Source organism: Gymnoscopelus microlampas (assembly GCF_963454915.1).
Source record: "Gymnoscopelus microlampas genome assembly, chromosome: 23".
Classification (NCBI taxonomy): domain Eukaryota; kingdom Metazoa; phylum Chordata; class Actinopteri; order Myctophiformes; family Myctophidae; genus Gymnoscopelus; species Gymnoscopelus microlampas.
In genome coordinates this window covers 14,585,738-14,603,237 of record NC_139960.1, presented here as the reverse complement: position 1 = coordinate 14,603,237, position 17,500 = coordinate 14,585,738, and the positions used below count along the sequence as shown (strand labels likewise).

General features: G+C 42.3%; 2 protein-coding genes across 2 annotated transcripts in view; one reads left to right on the top strand and one right to left on the bottom strand.

Moving 5' to 3' along the window:
- Window positions 1-17,500, top strand: part of LOC311039551 (voltage-dependent calcium channel subunit alpha-2/delta-4-like) — a gene marked incomplete at both ends in the record, with an annotated part of 133,173 nt that overhangs the window by 46,432 nt on the left and 69,241 nt on the right. The gene's annotated exons all lie outside the window — the stretch shown is intronic.
- LOC311040030 (leucine-rich repeat and transmembrane domain-containing protein 2-like) overlaps window positions 17,118-17,500 on the bottom strand; it is a gene marked incomplete at its 3' end in the record, with an annotated part of 27,174 nt that continues 26,791 nt past the window's right edge. The window contains exon 7 of the mRNA XM_084050103.1: window positions 17,118-17,500. This exon is cut by the window's right edge and continues 195 nt beyond it. Within this exon, the coding sequence (XP_083906229.1) occupies window positions 17,118-17,500 (383 nt within the window).

Below are 17,500 nucleotides of genomic sequence, written 5' to 3'. Positions count from 1 at the left end.
ACACACACACACACACACACACACACACACACACACACACACACACACACACACACAGTCAAGAGCTAGTTTACCTGCCTCTGGCATGCCTCACCCCGTGTCCCAAGAGAAAGACCCTGTGAGTGCGTGCACACCAGTTCCGAAACAAAACAATGGCATATGAAACGTAGTGCGTGTGTGCTTTTCTTTAATTTTTCTTTCTTCTGTTGTTGTATCGGGGCTCTACTGGTGGTTGACCTGTCATCTACTGGTGCTTTACTGGTCCTTGATCTCCATAGGCACGAATAGTATTAGTAGCAGTATTAGCATTCATTGTAAGGGAAAAGAGTGATGATATCCACCCTGTTTAGAATGCTCCCAAAGTTATTTTAATTTCAATGTGTGCAACATTTCGACAGAAACCGTCTGCGTCGTGTAGCCTACCTGACAAAGACTGTTTCAGTTGAAACGTTGTGCACTTTTAAAATGTTAAAATCACTTTGGGGGCATTCAAAGCAGTGTGCAGATATCCTCTCTCTTTATGTTTGTTTGTTTTTCCCCCACAACTGTTGCATTTTATTTGGATGTGTTGTGCGTTGAATTCTTTTGGACTGCATCTAGAATGGTTGTAGTAAGCATAGCTCTCCACCAGGTGTCTCTTTATCTCTCTGACGGCACTGAGGTTGTGTTGGCTTTACAAGTCAGGGAGAAAGAGAGATAGATGGAGAACGTGCTGTGTGTGTGTGTGTGTGTGTGTGTGTGTGTGTGTGTGTGTGTGTGTGTGTGTGTGTGTGTGTGTGTGTGTGTGTGTGTGTGTGTGCGTGTGCGTGCGGATTAGTATGGTGTGAATACTTGAATGACAGTACTGACTGGCGGTATGTAAATATAGCTGACAGAGAGTGTGAGAGAGAGAGAGAGAGCGAGAGAGAGAGAGAGAGAGAGAGAGAGAGAGAGAGAGAGAGAGAGAGAGAGAGAGAGAGAGAGAGAGAGAGATTACAATTGAGGGATATAGAAATTGTTAAACTGCTGACTAATCAGTGTAGATAGATTGCCCATGCTGACATGGCACCACGAGCAACCTCCCTGCTCAAGGAACCCGCCATGTAAATGCCCAAAATCATATCAAAGTAGTAACTTTCTTGAATGCAACAAAATGTGTGCTGTTCAAGTTGTGCACAGACTTCAAACAGCACCTATGAAGCCAGGAACACAGCATGCTGTAGACATACTTTATAGCGCGGCACTCGTTGCCGCGCTATGAGCTTGTATATCTGCTATTTTTGAATACCCAAGGACCACTGGTGGTCCCCGGACCACTGGTTGAAAACCACTGCTATAAAGTATTTATTATTAACCCTCTAAATGATTATAGTAGAACTCATAATACAGACCATGCACAGGTGCGGTAAAGAGTAAAAAAATAATACGATACCACAGAGCTACAATCAGAGGAAACGTGGCAAGTGGAATTCCACATTGAGTCCTTTAGGGGCCTTTATGGTGTCAGGATGATCGATCCACTTAATCCTCAGCTCGCAGAAGGACACGCTTCTATAGCCTCCACCTCGAGAAGCAGGCTTTACTAGACGTGTGGACCAGAAACGTAGATCAGAGGCTGTATTTGTTGGTTCTATAATTGTCCGTGTTCAATGATATACCAGTTCCCCAGGCATGGGGTATTTTACAGCACACACACACACACACACACACACACACACACACACACACACACACTGTTGCTTTTGCAGCTACAATGTTGAGGAACCAAAACCAGAAGAATTTCACTCTTGTATAATATGAGATGTAACAATAATAATCTGCGTTATATACTGTATGTATTGCATATATAACTCCCTGTGAAGCAACACATCGATTTAATCTGTTATTTAAAAACATTTATCTGAATAAAATACTTCATTTGTTGGGGAATTAATCTAACCATCATATCCTGAGCTTTAGAGCCAGTGTTGCCAGATTCTGTGAGAGAAACAAGCAACCAGGTCTAGGAAAACCAGCCCAAAAGAAGCGACTATGGGCCACATGCGCACTTTAACATATACATCAGCTATTTGAAAATAGCCGATCTACAAGCTCACAACGCGTCGCGATGCGACGCGTTGTGAGCTTGTAGATCTGCTATTTTCAAATAAAATCTTGCGGGGAAATTATAATAAGCAGATCTGGCAACCCTGTTTAGAGGCGTATTCTTTTCCAGTTGAGCATACTCGCCTGATTCCATTTAAATTCAATTCAATGTTATCATAGGGCCGAATCACCAAAAAGTTGTCTCAAGACACTACATATATAGCAGAGACCCATCGTTGTCCCGCCCAGCATACAACGTGTTGTAATGACCTATAATGACAAATCGACAAATTGTGTTAAAAAAACACAGATAATCAATTAAATTGATTCATTTGATTAACTGTTGCTAAAATAAGGACTTATTTTTTCAAACCTGCCACCATACAGAATGGCTGTAGGGGGCGCTAGCACTGCTGCCATGGCCACCCCTTTTGATCTGTTTTATAGACATCCCCTTCGAACTAAACAAAAAATAAGTTGCTGTGCAAGACAGCAGAGGACACAGGTCGGTAATAAATCCATCGGAGGGAACACTAATGGAATTAACCATCTTCACTGTCTGTCATTTATCTTTCCCCTCCGATAACCCTCTGTTGGGATTGCTGCCAAGTTTGGCATAGGAGACATGCTCGTCTAGTTTTATACGTGTCATAATGGCTTTGGACAACTATGGCCCCACATTAATCTGCACCCTCTATAATAATAGATTGATCACGGGTCAGTTCAGAGAGTGCATCCCTTTTAGTCATGTCTGTCTGACCATCCTGCCCCCTGGACGCCGGCCAGCACGTTGACCCTCGCTCCTTCAAACTGAAACTAGTTCGGAACAGTGTTGATTTCGTCGACTAAAACTATGGCGAAAAATGCTCGTCGACTATCTTTTTTCACTGACGAAAACTAAATAAAAACGTAATAAAACTAAGCTTTGATGACTAAAACTAAGACTAAATATATTGACAATTTTGTCAACAAATAAAAACTAGACTAAAATGTTAGTGAGGGAAGTAATTTTATATTTGGTTGCACTCGGGTGTTGCGCTCTGAAAGTAGCAGATCTACAAGCTCATAACGCGTCGCGCTGCGACACGTTGTGAGCTTGTAGATCGGCTATTTTCAGCATGCAACCTAGTGTGAAATTAGCCATTACGAAGCCATCAAGGCACCGCCAAAATACATTTTAGTCGACTAAATCAACTGTAGATTTAGTCGACTATAATCTTATGATATTTGGTTGACAAAAACTAGACAAAAACTAAAACATTTTCCAAACTAGAGACCGTCCTGCGATGGGATCACACCGGCCGTGACGGCAAATCTGTGCGCAAGGTGCATATCGTTGCTGTCCGGCGGAAACCAGCTAACTCCATTTTGGTTAAAAAACATATTGAACCAATGAAAAGCATTAAAAAGCGCTTCTGACAAAACCAGCTAACTCCATTGGATCCTCAAATGTTCAGCTAAACCAGCGAAGTCCACCGGAGTTAGCTGGTTTTGCTGACTCCAGGCTCCACCCCCTATTGACCTCCAACCTCATTGTGAGCTTGGAGGTCCATTCAGCTGTTCTTATCAATGATGAACAAAACCTCTTAATAATAATAATAATCATGATAATATCGTGGCCCCTCCCCTCTCCTTTGGGGAGTGGCAGTATACATTTGCATATACGTGAAATTTGTCCTCTGCCTTTTACCCATGTCCCAAAATATATGTGTGTAAAAGACATCTTGTGTTTTGAGAACTTGTGTCACTGAACACAGAGCATACATAGAAAAGACACTTCTGTTCCTCTGGTAGTGAATCACTTCATAGAACGTGTCCATACGGCTTCTAATCTACGATTCTGGTCCATACGTTTCATTCAAGGGGTCCTTGAGGGAGTTCCAGGGGGTCCCGGTCCCCAGCTAAATGATAGATAGTTAGGAACCAAATCGACCCTTATGGTTCTGTAACTCTGAAAGTGTACAAATGGAACCAATGTTCCATTTTTGTACACTCTCAGAGTTAAATTAACATTGATTTTACAATATAAATTGGGGTCCCAGAGATAGAAATGACATTAAATGGGGGTGCCTAGCCCTAATGCATGTCAAACTGGGGGTCCATGAAATGAAAATGGTTGGAAATCACTGCCAAAGGCGTAAAAATCTTCTCTTATGGGGGTCCCTGGCATATCTTTTCAAATGGGGTTTCCACAGGCTAATAAGTGTAAATTTGGGGGTCCTTGACATGAAAAAGCTGTATAGACTAGGCAGAATTTCAGAAAATGTGCTTGTATAAAATGCTGAAGGCATTTCGTGTTTATTTTTGGTATACAACATTTCTAGGGGTATTAAGGGGTGCTGAATCCAAATCTGCTGTATACCCAGCGCAAAAATGTCAATTAAGGCCTCAAAATTGAGAAATTCAACATGGCCGCCAGCGCCAGGACCTCTTTCCAAAAAAACAGGTGCTAAACCCACATTCTTTATTCTACTGACATGAAACTTTGCACAGAACATCTGCACTTATGGGGGAAGAAAGTAGGAATATAGCTGGGGTGCAACCATGAGAGTAACAGGGTGTTTTTGACTGTCTAACTGTAATCTTTGTATAGGCGAGGATACAAAAATGACATTTCTTCAGTGTTTGCAGGAATACTACAGCAATTTGGTAATAACTGTACAGTGTTGGACACCAACATTGGAATCCCCCAAGTCTTAGCTTTCTTCAGGTACCAAGTTTATGCCAGTAGCCCTTATAAGTCTGGATATATAAGCATTTTAGTGTAAGCATGCTGTTTTATAGTAGGGTCCGAAAGTGAGGTTCTGTGACCTGTGGCAAGTATGTTTTTACGATTGATTTGACCTCTATGGACCCTTTAGAAAAGATTTAGCCCCCAGGTCCCTCCCAAAAATCCCGGCATTTTTTGCTAGACAGCCAAATTCAAAATGGCGCCCGGCGCCATCTCTAAAAATTAACTTTTGATCTGGATGACCTAGAATCAAGTATGAAGGCACTTTTCCATACAAGTCAACCATGAGGATTCCAAATCTGACACAATTTTAATTGTCAGACCTCGTTTTGACTCCGAAATTCAAGATGGCCGACATCCAGTACAGTAAAAACTTATACCCAGGGGGCAATGAACCAGGTGGGCTAGAAATAAAAACTTGGTGTCTATTTCATGGTCTCAGAGCATGAGAAACTCAATGGAATACTTATCTTTATGATTGGGTGTGTCTGGACCTTTAATTTGCATATTTCCAAGATGGACGCCACGGAAAAATGAGTTTTACTTTGACTTTTACAGTGACAGCTGACTGTTATGGCAAAAAGTCTGCTTTTTAAGTAATATGAACACATTTGGTCAGTTTGAGCTTTAATGTATGTGTTGTCAATATGGCAGACCCACACCATGAGTCTGGTCAGAGTCGTGTAATCCGGGATGCAGAGATGGTAGTCAAGGCAGCAGTGGAGACTAACCCATTTACAGTGAGCACATCATCCATGATCAACATATCTACAGGACAGTGTGCTGATTCCACATCCACAGTCAAGGACGACTTGATGAGTGTGAAAGAACTGGGTCTGAAGGCACTGTGTGAGTCACTGTCCAGTGAACAGAAGAAGACAAGAATAATGAAGCTTAACACTTTCTACACTCAAAACACAAAATCTAAACAATCTAAGGGGAAAACCTCAGCACCTGGCAAGAGCAATGAAATTACTGCCCTCCTGCGCATGACCCTAATCATAGCCAGTGGTGGAGAACTCAACCTTGTTGACTTTATAGGCAACCACGAGTGCAGTGACTTCCCCCCTTCCCTCTTCCAGGAAGATGGCAGGATGAGAACAGGTACCAAGGCAAGCCTTGTGAAGGTCCTGAAAGAGGAGACCAAAGTTGCATGTATCCCTGACCTGCCTACAGAAGACAGAAAAACAGCAGTAGTTATTGATGCCATGTATGCCATGCGCCATTGGTCGTTCCTGAAAGGTGAAGCATTTGGAACAATCGCTGAGCGATACCAACGTCTGCTGTTGAATGATGTGCCTGCTGGCACAGAGATCATTCACTTCTGTTTTGACCGGTACTGTGGACCTAGTCTTAAGACAGCTGAGCAAGAACACAGATATGCTTGACCAAAACCTACCAAAGAATATGAAGTCAGTATGCATTACACAGCTCCAGATCCTCAGGAGTTTTTTGCTGTGTCAGCTAACAAGGCAAACCTATTGAGTTTCCTCTGTGACGAATGGTGTGAAAATGAGAAACTTAAGTCGGCCCTTGGTCCAACACATCTTTACCTGGGTGGGGGGTTTAAAGAAGAGACAAGGAGTGTGGTGATCAAGGAGGGGTCTATTGAAGATGTCCCTGCACTAGAATCCACACAACAGGAGGCTGATACAAGAATAATACTCCACACCCTGTACAGTGTCCAGAATGACAAAGTTGACAGAGTTGTCAGAATCAGAATCAGAAGACTTTATTGCCATGACATGTGAACATGTTAGGAATTTCATTTGGTACAGCGGAGCACAGTTTACAACAGACAGAAACAACACTCCCCAACACCACAGCAGCCATGGGCGGCGCTGTCATCCATGCCAATGACACAGACATCATCATCATGTGCCTTTACTATGCAGCAACCCATCTCCAATGCCTTCCAGAGCTGTGGGTGAGAACAGAGCAAAATTCATACCTTCCTATCCATCAAATGGTATCAGCACTGGGTCTCGCACAGTGTCGTGCCCTGCCCTTTATCCATAGTTTAAGTGGCAGAGATACTGTACCACCAGCTATCCCTTCTTCACTGGGAAGAAGGCATGGTTCAATGCCATCATGCGTCTGGATCTCTGCACTTGAGGAGTTTGGTGAAAACTCTTATGATTCCCTCTCAGATGACGTCCATCAATCAGGCACGAGACCTCACAATTGCTGTATATACATCCAAAGCGGACCACCAGGAGGATTTTGACCTGAGTAAGCTTAGAGTGTAAAAAGTTCCTCAATAATAGATCAACCCTCTTAAAGCTGCTGCCCCCGACAGATAATTCCTTTGACCTGCACCTGAGAAGAGCTGTTCTAGCAACCATAATAGATAAATGTGCACATATCGCCAAGCCGGAAATTCCTTCTTTCACAGAGTATGGATGTTCTCTCAGTGCTAGCAATGCAGTCCCCCTTGCATCTACCGAGCCAGCCTGGCCTGTGTCAATGAACAAGGCAGTATCATGCAGCTGTATCAAAGGCTGCCAGAAAAACTGTTCCCGTGCAAAGAAGGCAATTCCATTCTACTTAGGATGCCGTTGCCAGGGACTGGAGACACGATGCAGCAGGATCAGTGCAACATGACAACAGTGACCGTGAATAGCATTGTACCATAGTATCATTGGCTTTAGAAGCAGGCAAGACTGAACCATAGAGGTCAAAATGAACCTTTTGTAGGCAACCTCAACTCCGCTTTTACTCTATTTGTCACTAAGTAGTCTATCTTTTGTTATGTTACTTGAATGCATACCACTATGTTAATTTGTATAGCCCTAAAGTTGAAGTTTTTGGCAAGTCTTGGAGTGTGCATGTGTCTGTTTATATTGTATTTAGTTTATGATACATAAGGTACATTGTGGGCTTTTTCTCCGATTTTTCTCTGCAATCATCCCCACAACTATAGATCTATAAATCAATAAATGGAAAATGTAATACCATACATTATTTATGACTGCAGCCATATTGACAACATATAAATTAAAGCGCAAACTGACCAAATGTGTTCATATTGCTTAAAAAGCAGACTTTTTGCCATAACAGTAAGCTGTCACTGTAAAAGTCATAGTAAAACTCATTTTCGCGTGGCGTCCATCTTGGAAATATGCAAATTAAAGGTCCAGACACACCCAATCATAAAGATAAGTATTCCATTGAGTTTCTCATGCTCTGAAACCATGAAATAGACACCAAGTTTTTATTTCTAGCCCATCTGGTTCTTTGCCCCCTGGGTATAAGTTTTTACTGTACTGGATGTCGGCCATCTTGAATTTCGGAGTCAAAACGAGGTCTGACAATTAAAATTGTGTCAGATTTGGAATCCTCATGGTTGACTTGTATGGAAAAGTGCCTTCATACATGATTCTAGGTCATCCAGATCAAAAGTTAATTTTTAGAGATGGCGCCGGGCGCCATTTTGAATTTGGCTGTCTAGCAAAAAATGCCGGGATTTTTGGGAGGGACCTGGGGGCTAAATCTTTTCTAAAGGGTCCATAGAGGTCAAATCAATCGTAAAAACATACTTGCCAAAGGATGGTCACAGAACCTCACTTTCGGACCCTACTATAAAACAGCATGCTTACACTAAAATGCTTATATATCCAGACTTATAAGGGCTACTGGCATAAACGTGGTACCTGAAGAAAGCTAAGACTTGGGGGATTCCAATGTTGGTGTCCAACACTGTACAGTTATTACCAAATTGCTGTAGTATACCTGCAAACACTGAAGAAATGTCATTTTTGTATCCTCGCCTATTAAAGATTACAGTTAGACAGTCAAAAACACCCTGTTACTCTCATGGTTGCACCCCAGCTATATTCCTACTTTCTTCCCCCATAAGTGCAGATGTTCTGTGCAAAGTTTCATGTCAGTAGAATAAAGAATGTGGGTTTAGCACCTGTTTTTTTGGAAAGAGGTCCTGGCGCTGGCGGCCATGTTGAATTTCTCAATTTTGAGGCCTTAATTGACATTTTTGCGCTGGGTATACAGCAGATTTGGATTCAGCACCCCTTAATACCCCTAGAAATGTTGTATACCAAAAATAAACACGAAATGCCTTCGGGGTTATGCTTCTCTGAAAATTGACCCTGTCTAGTAGAGGTGGAGACTATATCGTGTCATGAGGATCAAGTGGATCTATCACCTGGACACCATGGCTCCTAAAAGTAGTCAATGAGGAATTACATTTGTCATGTTTCCTCTGATTGTTAATGTTTTTGACACTCGTCATTGTGTCATTTATCTTCAATAGTTGATCATTTGATAAAAAAATATGTTCCAAAATAGTCTCCTCTTGGACTTACAATGCATGGTGAAAGATATCTCAGAGTGGATTCTGTGAATATATAACACTACAATTCCCTTTTTTTAAATTGTTTTTAAATAAAGATGTCAACTTCCTGTTGATTTAGCTATGAAGAAGACCCGGATTGAATCCACAGATTCAAATAGTAAAATCAATCGGAAGTTGAGTTCAGAACCGGGTTTTGCAATGTTATTCATTGTCAGAATCTACTTTGGGTTTATCTGCTAAAAGAGTGACTTTGAGACATGTTTCACTGTGCAATGTTAAATTGGGAGGATATTTTGTTATATCCATTTTTAATCAACTGATCAACTATTGAAGATATCTCACCAATATTTGGAGTAGCATCATGGAAAGGTAAACCAAACCTCTACCATTGTGCTTATAAGTGCTGTTTGCATTCTATGCACAGCTTTAACAGCATTACAAATATGTTGTTGCATTCAAGGAGCTCCCTACTTCAATGTGTTATTTTTTTTCTTGGTCTTTTATCATCAGCATTTGTCATTGCCTGAGGGCAGGTATATCATGTTGCCTGCCCACAGTTTGATAACACCTCGGGCAGGAACAGCTCAGGCAGGATAACACCCTAGGCATATTATATGTGGCCGCTTTTGATAAACAATGGTCTATTGAAATGTTTCGCATCTTTGTTTTTTCATTTCATTACATTGCTGTCGGGTGGAAACCTCGTTATGTCCAAAACTGACAACAGAGTGTATAAACAGACGTGATTCACGTACTAAACATTGTTGACACAAACATGAGATGGTTTTGGTTTAAGGGGTGTGTGTCTCTGCTCAAATATCTGTTATCATGACACTTGCACCAGGGATCTGGGGGAGGTGGGTTTCTGTTCTGACAACCTAAAGCAGTGCTTCTCAAACCTTTTTTGTGCCAAGGACCCCCAAATTGATATATGTTTGACCGCGGACCCCCATCTGAAAATCCTTTGTGCCAGGGACCCCCGGAAGAGAATATTTGGGTTAAAATATTTTCAAAAATAGCAGATGTACAAGCTCACTTCATGACACGCTGCGAGCTAGTAGATCTGCTATTTTTTAATAGCCAACATATAAATGGATAAAGTGGTTAAGATGACGTGTTGTGAGCTTGCAGATCTGATGATATTGGCGAATGTTCCCCCCAGAGTAGGGATGCAAGAGTTCAAGCGGCTTAAAGTGAGATTCCCCTTTTAACACATTCAATCCGGAACGCATACAGTGTTATTTTAGATTTTTTTGCTATAACCATTATTTTATATTTTTTTGGGGCTATTAAAAAATAGCAGATATACAAGCTCAGTGCCGCACTACGAGCTTGTAAATCTGCAATTCTATTGAAAAATTGTAAAAATGAGTGCAAATCTTTGAATAATTGTGACCCAGGGGGTTCACATCCCACAGTCTACCTCCATGTCTCTCTAAAGCTCTAAACTCTCTGCTCTGTCTGCACAGAATGAACCTGACTCATGTCAGGGACTTCAGTGCTTAATTAGTGTCAGTCTACTAATCTTCAGATGCAGGAGTATGACATGTTTTATTGAATTCATATCAAATTCATCACTAAAACACCTTATCATCCAGCTTCATCGACAACACAGCACAGCTTGTGTTTATGGATAATGCAGTCTTAAAGGCATAGTTCACCCAAAACATTACCTTTTCTATCGATTAGTCACCCCATGGAGACTTGAATTCATGGATATTTTTTAGTTTTTGTCTCATTCCTAAGCCAATAATTTGATGACCAGCGGACTGGTAGGGCAGCGGCTCCGGTAGGAGACACAAAGGAGACTCTTTGTGTCTCCTACCGGAACCGCTGCCGGTCAACACATTATTGGTTTAGGAATGCGGGTTCCTAAACCATGGGGTTTAGGAACCCGCATTCCTAAACCTAATCTATAGGAAAAAAGTCATTTTGGGGTTGAAATATCCCTTTAATTAGTGTCATTCTACTAGTCTTCAGATACAGAGTATGACATGTTTTGGATAATGCAGTCTTAATGTAGCGTGGTTGTTGTTTTGTTGTTTTTTTCAGTCATCATTGGGGAGCTGTAGTTTTCATTACCAAACTATAGTTTATTGTTCTTTCAACACACAGTCTATAGGAACAGGACTCAGCTAGCTAAGATACTTAGCTACCAACAGTACAATAACTTCAGACCAACAGGATGAGATGACAACGTACCCAGAGCCATTTGTAGAAACAGTTTGGTTGATGCCTTTCATAAGTGTGTTGCTGCCAACTGCTGTATGTCTGATAGTGATGTGAGAAATATATCACTTTTGAACATCTAGACCGTCTGATTTATTGACCTTGCCATGATCGGACCTTAAAACGAATTATTGTGCTGATGGGTGTAAATATAATACTAATCCAGAGCTCACAAACTGCCTAGATAGCAAAAATGAGTAAAAATGGAATAGGAATGTATCTCCTGCCCTGCCCAAAATTCTATAATTACAGAAGTAGAAAGTATATTTCTAAATAATACTATGAGGTATAAAATGGTTGTTGTGTGACCTTTGACATCGAAAACACTGACGTCGATTGAGTGCAGAAATGTTTTTGTTTCAGTTTGAATGATGGACATGTTTTACCAGCAGTTAATTATTAATAGAACTATGTAGAACACTGAAATGTGTGAATTACGAACGCCAGATAGTTCTACACGCTAGAACTTTTCTTTGGTGGCACATTATAAGGTTCTAAACTAGAGAACCCTCTTTGTGGAACGCCAGAAGGTTCTAGACGAAAGGCAGCAACCCAGCCAAACTCTTCCTCTGCGTGGCTCTAGCAAAAAAAATAAAACCAACCAACCACTTAACACAAAGAAACAAACAAAACAACAAACATGTACAGTCCAAACAAACAAAAAATATAGAAGTCAATAAATAGAAGTCATAGAACAAAATGGAAGACAGGCATTATGCAAAAAACAACAACAGTTATCTGTTAAGTGGGAAACGTGGTGTTCACACGCCACATTAGACACCAAGATAATGATATTTATCTGTAGCATACTCAGATAATAGAACATACTGTAACACACTATGAAGGTCTGATTAGCCAATCAAAAAGTAGACAGGGAGAGATTCTTAGGAGGACAATACACAACAAAAGTCCATCATCAGCGTATTTCTAAAGATGTTTTGGAGACAAACTGTCATCAGTGGAAACAAACGGTACATGGTTTTCTCTTATGTCCATTGGATTTGCCTGAGTGACCTGGTAGCTCAGTCAGTTTGCTGATTACGTTCTTGTACAATAATTGTGTCCCCGTTCATTTATTGTTTGGGTATTTAACCCATTAAGACCGGGAACGCGTCTGTGTCATTTTAAGATTTCTTTGGGCTATTAATTTTTTTTTTGAAAAATCGTGAAAAATGTGTGCAAATCTTTGAATACATATATTTTTTGTAACTCAAATATGTGCTTCTGGGGGTAACTGGAACAACATATTTTGAGATGGGGCTCCGTGGCCAAATGCGTTTAATTTTGGGGGTGACATTAAAAAGTTTGTGATCCACTGATATTATAGCAAGATACGTTTTTTTCAAAGAACTGTTTTAGAAGACATTTGTAGAATCCGCAAAAGCAAATATTTGAGTAACAAATGTTCATGATTTAAAAAGCAGATCTACAAGCTCATGGCGCGGCACTCGGTGCCGCGCCATGAGCTTGTATATATGTTATTTTTGAATAGCCAAAGTATAAGATAATGGTTAAAGTGGTTAAAATATAAAATGACACAGATGCTTTCCCGGCCTTAATGGGTCAACAAGTACCTAGAATTCAATCTCTGCATTTAAACCCATCCTAACTACAGTATAAGGAGCAGTGGACGTTATTAGTAACGGCACCCAGGGGAGCCGTTAGGGGTTAAACGTCTTGCTCAGGGACACTTCGACACATGGGCTGTCTGTGCGAGGTGAGGGTCGAACCTGCGACCCTCCATTTTCCAGATGGTCTCTCTGCCCGCTCAACTAGGGCCACATCAACCTACCGTACGTGTACCATGGTGGTGTAAAGTAACTAAGTACATTTACTCAAGTACTGTATATTTTGAGGTATTTTTTTGACTTTACTGGAGTATTTCCAATTTGCAGTACTTTTACTTTTACTCCACTACGTCTCAGAGACAAATGTTGTACTTTTACTCCACTACAATTATTTGAAAACTTTAGTTACTAGTTACTTTGCAGATATGAATTAATATTACAAAACATACATTAACCACTTTAGCCCTATTTTATACCACGGCTATTTGAAAACAGCAGATCTACAAGCTCACAACGCGTTGTGAGCTTGTATCTGCTGTTTCAATTATTTTTAGTACTTTTACTTTTGGTACTTTAAGTACATTTTGATACCAATACTTTTGTACTTTTACTCAAGTAATTTTTTTATTCCGGACTATTACTTGTAACGGAGTACTTCTACATTGCAGTATTGATACTTTTACTTAAGTAAAACATTTGAGTACTTTTCCCACCACTGTACGTGTACCACATAAGTGACGATGCCAACTTCAAATCCCTCATAGGTTGGCGTTGCGTCTCCTAAACCTTCGCTCTCAGCTGTCCTGTCTCGTAAAAATGATCTTAAAGCAATCAAATATCAAAAGATTCCTCGTATGTGAATGACAGGCAACACAACCACTAAACCCTGTGAACGTTTTGGAGAGTGACCGTTACGTCACCAACGATATCCACGCAAATTATTAACGTAGAAATGTACTAAAAATAGAATTTCAGAAAAACAACTCTTCTTTGTCCTTTGATGATATATTATTATTGGTTAACGTGCTGGCCTCCAGCATGGCCTTCCTCCTGTCCGTTCCTCTTCGGTTTCACACGGTTTGTCTCGATAAAGACAACATGAAGGACAGCAGACTACCACAACACCCACACCAGACACTCCCAAGTTCTATTCAAATGTTTACAAAGTGACGTTCGTAATAACTTTTAAGCACAAACAGAACACAAAGAGCAACAATTACGGATGGACAGAAGGAGGGAAGGAAAGAGAGAGAGAGAGAGAGGGGGGGGGGGGGGGGGGGGGGGGGGCGGGGGGGGGGGTGTTTGTGAAACACAGGAACCGCGATGGAGAGAAAACAGGAGGGGAGGAAAAGGGAAAGGTAAAATAGCAGCGTCTGTCCATTTAATCACTCATTCTTTATAATCCCTCGGGGCATGGCAGCCATCTTGGAAAGGAAGAGAATGTTGGGGGAGGGAGGGAGGGGGGTTGGCTGATAAGGATAAATAAAGTGCAGGATTCTGGAGTTTGTTGTCCTTATCAGGGTAGGCTTTTGTAGTCCTAGGAGAAAGAGTTCAGGTTGAACCATGTTCCTTTCACATTGAATTTCACCCTTCAATCAGATTCCGGTTTCTTGATAACCAGAAATGCTGTATTGGTTTTAAAGCATTAAGTGTACAGTACTCCAAGTCTTTAGGTCTTCATTTCATACAACCAACATAAAAACATCTGTAGTTTTTTTTTTTTTTTTTAACATCCGGAGGTGGACCATGGAGATAGCTAGCTTGCTACAGTAGCTTAGTTTCTTCTCTCTTACATGTCCCTGTTTTAGTTCATTGAGATAGTTGTGTAGAAGCCTGGTCCACGTGAAATCAGAAACTCAGCTGGACTGATTTGTTCCCCCGTGAACTGAGAGTGAAGATCGATCCGAGATTGTTCTGTCAGAAGTGGGCGTGGCAACAGTCACTTAACCATTGTTCAGCCAATCGATCTTTCATGTCTGTGGGTCTCGGATCGAAACGAGGGATGTTCCCTGAGGAGGAACAATGCTGAATCCAATCATTTACAATTCCAGCTTCGACTCATTTATTTTTCAGTCCAGTTCATTGTTCAGATCCATTGGTGATTGAATCTCTTTTCCTGTAGAGAGTCTGTGTCCACCATCCATCATATAGGATAAAATCCAAGTGCCTCAGAGAAGAACTATAAGACCTGCTCTGAATAAGGGAAGACGTTCCACTGTTACCAGTGTCCCTATGATAACATCATTCACAAACATCTGACTTTGGGGTCAGTTTGTCGAACCAATCCTGTCGCTGCGGTTGGGTTTAAACAGTAAACGTCCCAACAAAAGTCTCATTTTGAGTAGGAAGAAATGTGGAGCTTCAGGCTGAAGAAGACCATGTTACGTTCACCGTGTATTGTCAAATATAAACAAAACAAAACAAACAACGTACGGTTTACAAATCCCCAGTGTTCTCTTTGACAAAGAGGAGGAGAGGAAATATCTCTTATCCAACATGTAGGTTCCAGCATTAGGTGGTTTTGGTGTGGAAGGTGAAGGGGCCATCCCGGCAGTCCCAGGCCAGGCTAAGGGGGGGGGGGGGGGGTGAGGGGGTCCTGGGCTGGGACGGACAGTTAAGGGGGACCCTAGTGGCTTCGGATAGACCGAGTGGGAGAAAAGGTGCTGGTAGTGACGATCAGCCAAAAAATAAAAAATGTGTTGATATTAGTAATGTTATTAATGATAATGTATTGAATTTGTCAAAAAGAAAACGCAAAGTAAAATAATCAGGAATAAACAAAATGCTGCGATAAAGGGAAGACTACTGTATGGGCGTCACCTACCAAAAGTCTTAACATTACAACACATATGACCCCCTCCAGTGACATCATCACATCATCACATTATGAAATATTTGGGTAATAATACTGTCAAAATAGTACCACGGTAGTATAACAATGCTCGCCCTGCACTAACAATGAGGTTAATAAACAAGACATAAAATCTCTGACGGAATATTAAAAAATGAAGAATCTGCTTTACAACCAGACTGATAAATGTGTAGGAAGGAAGCATTGTATCATAGTCATACTAACACTATTCTCCTGTGAATTTCACCTCTAGTTTTCCAGCACTGACCTTGACGTGATTGTGAATGAACTGTGTGGATGGATGACTGAGTTTGATGCACAGTAAGATCCTCCTGTTATTTATCCATGTTGTAACTCTGAGAGTGTGCACGTGTAACCAAATGGACCCTCACGGGGTCACTCAGTTGTATACGCTCGCAGTTAAATAAACCCTCAGGATTTGACTGTGCAGCTGATTCTGATCGCGGTGTTTGGGTCTGTCTGTCTGTCTGTCTGTCTGTCTGTCTGTCCAGACCTCTGCAGTACAGCAGTAGTGGGTGGAGAGAGGGGGGGGGGGGGCGGTAGAGAGGGAGATAGAGAGGAAGAGAGAGGGGGAGGGAGAGAGAGAGAGAGAGAGAGAGAGATGCCTGCTAACTAGATACTGCAGTAGAAACACTGTCCAACTCAGAGAGACGTCAGGACGGAGTGGGCGTATATTATTATGTCAGAAAGAGAGGTGGAGAGAATGAGAACGAGAGGAAGAATGACGTGAATGAAAAAGGGGGGAGTAGAGTGGCAGAGGTGAAGAAGGGAATATAGGAAAAAAAAAACTGTTAAAACCAGAATGCAGACAGGAGAAAGTCAAAACAATACTAATAGGAAGAATGATGGAATGGAAGAAAGATGGTATAAGAGAGCTGGCTGATATGAGAGAGACAGCATCATTCTCTCTCTCTCTCTCTCTCTCTTTTGTTCTCTCTCTCTCTCCTCACTGTCAGCCCTTTTAGAGATCTCTCCTCCTCTCCTCTCTTCTCCTCGCCTCCTAGGCCAGTGGTTCTCAAACTGTTTCATGTCAAGGACCCCCAAAATGACACGTATTTGGCTGCGGACACCCCTCCCCTCCCCCTATCTCAAAAATATTTTGTGCCAGGGATTTTTCAAAAACAGCAGATCTACAAGCTCATAGTGCGGCACTCTGGCACTATGAGCTTGCAGATCTGCTGTTTTTGAACAGCCAAAGTATTAAAAATGGCGGAAGTAGTTAAAATGACTGTGACGCTAATATTAACTGGTACCCCCTGGTACCTCCCCAAGAAGGACCCCCGGGGGGGGTGGTCCCCCCTGCCGGACCCCCCCACCACCACCACTCTGAGAACCAACGTCCTAGGCCACCGAGGAGATCTGCCTGTCCTCCCGGTCGTCCCCTCCCCCTCCGCCCGCCCCGTCCTCCCCGCCGTCGCCGCCCCCCATCAGCGGCTGCCTCTTCTTCAGTTCCCGCTGGTACTTGGCCATCAGCGAGGCGTAGATGCAGCCGTAGGCGGCGGCCGCCACCATCATGATGCACACCACGCCGCACACCACGCCCGCGATCACCACCGTGCCGATGGCGCGCCGCACGCTCACCGGCCGGTAGCGCGCCCGCACGCAGTCGGCTGCCACCTCGCCCCCTCCGAATCCCCCCGCCACCCCCGCCACCGACCCACCGCCGCGGGGACCCGCGCCGGCGGCGCTGGCCGCGTTGTCCAGGGCGGGGCCGGTGGGGGAGG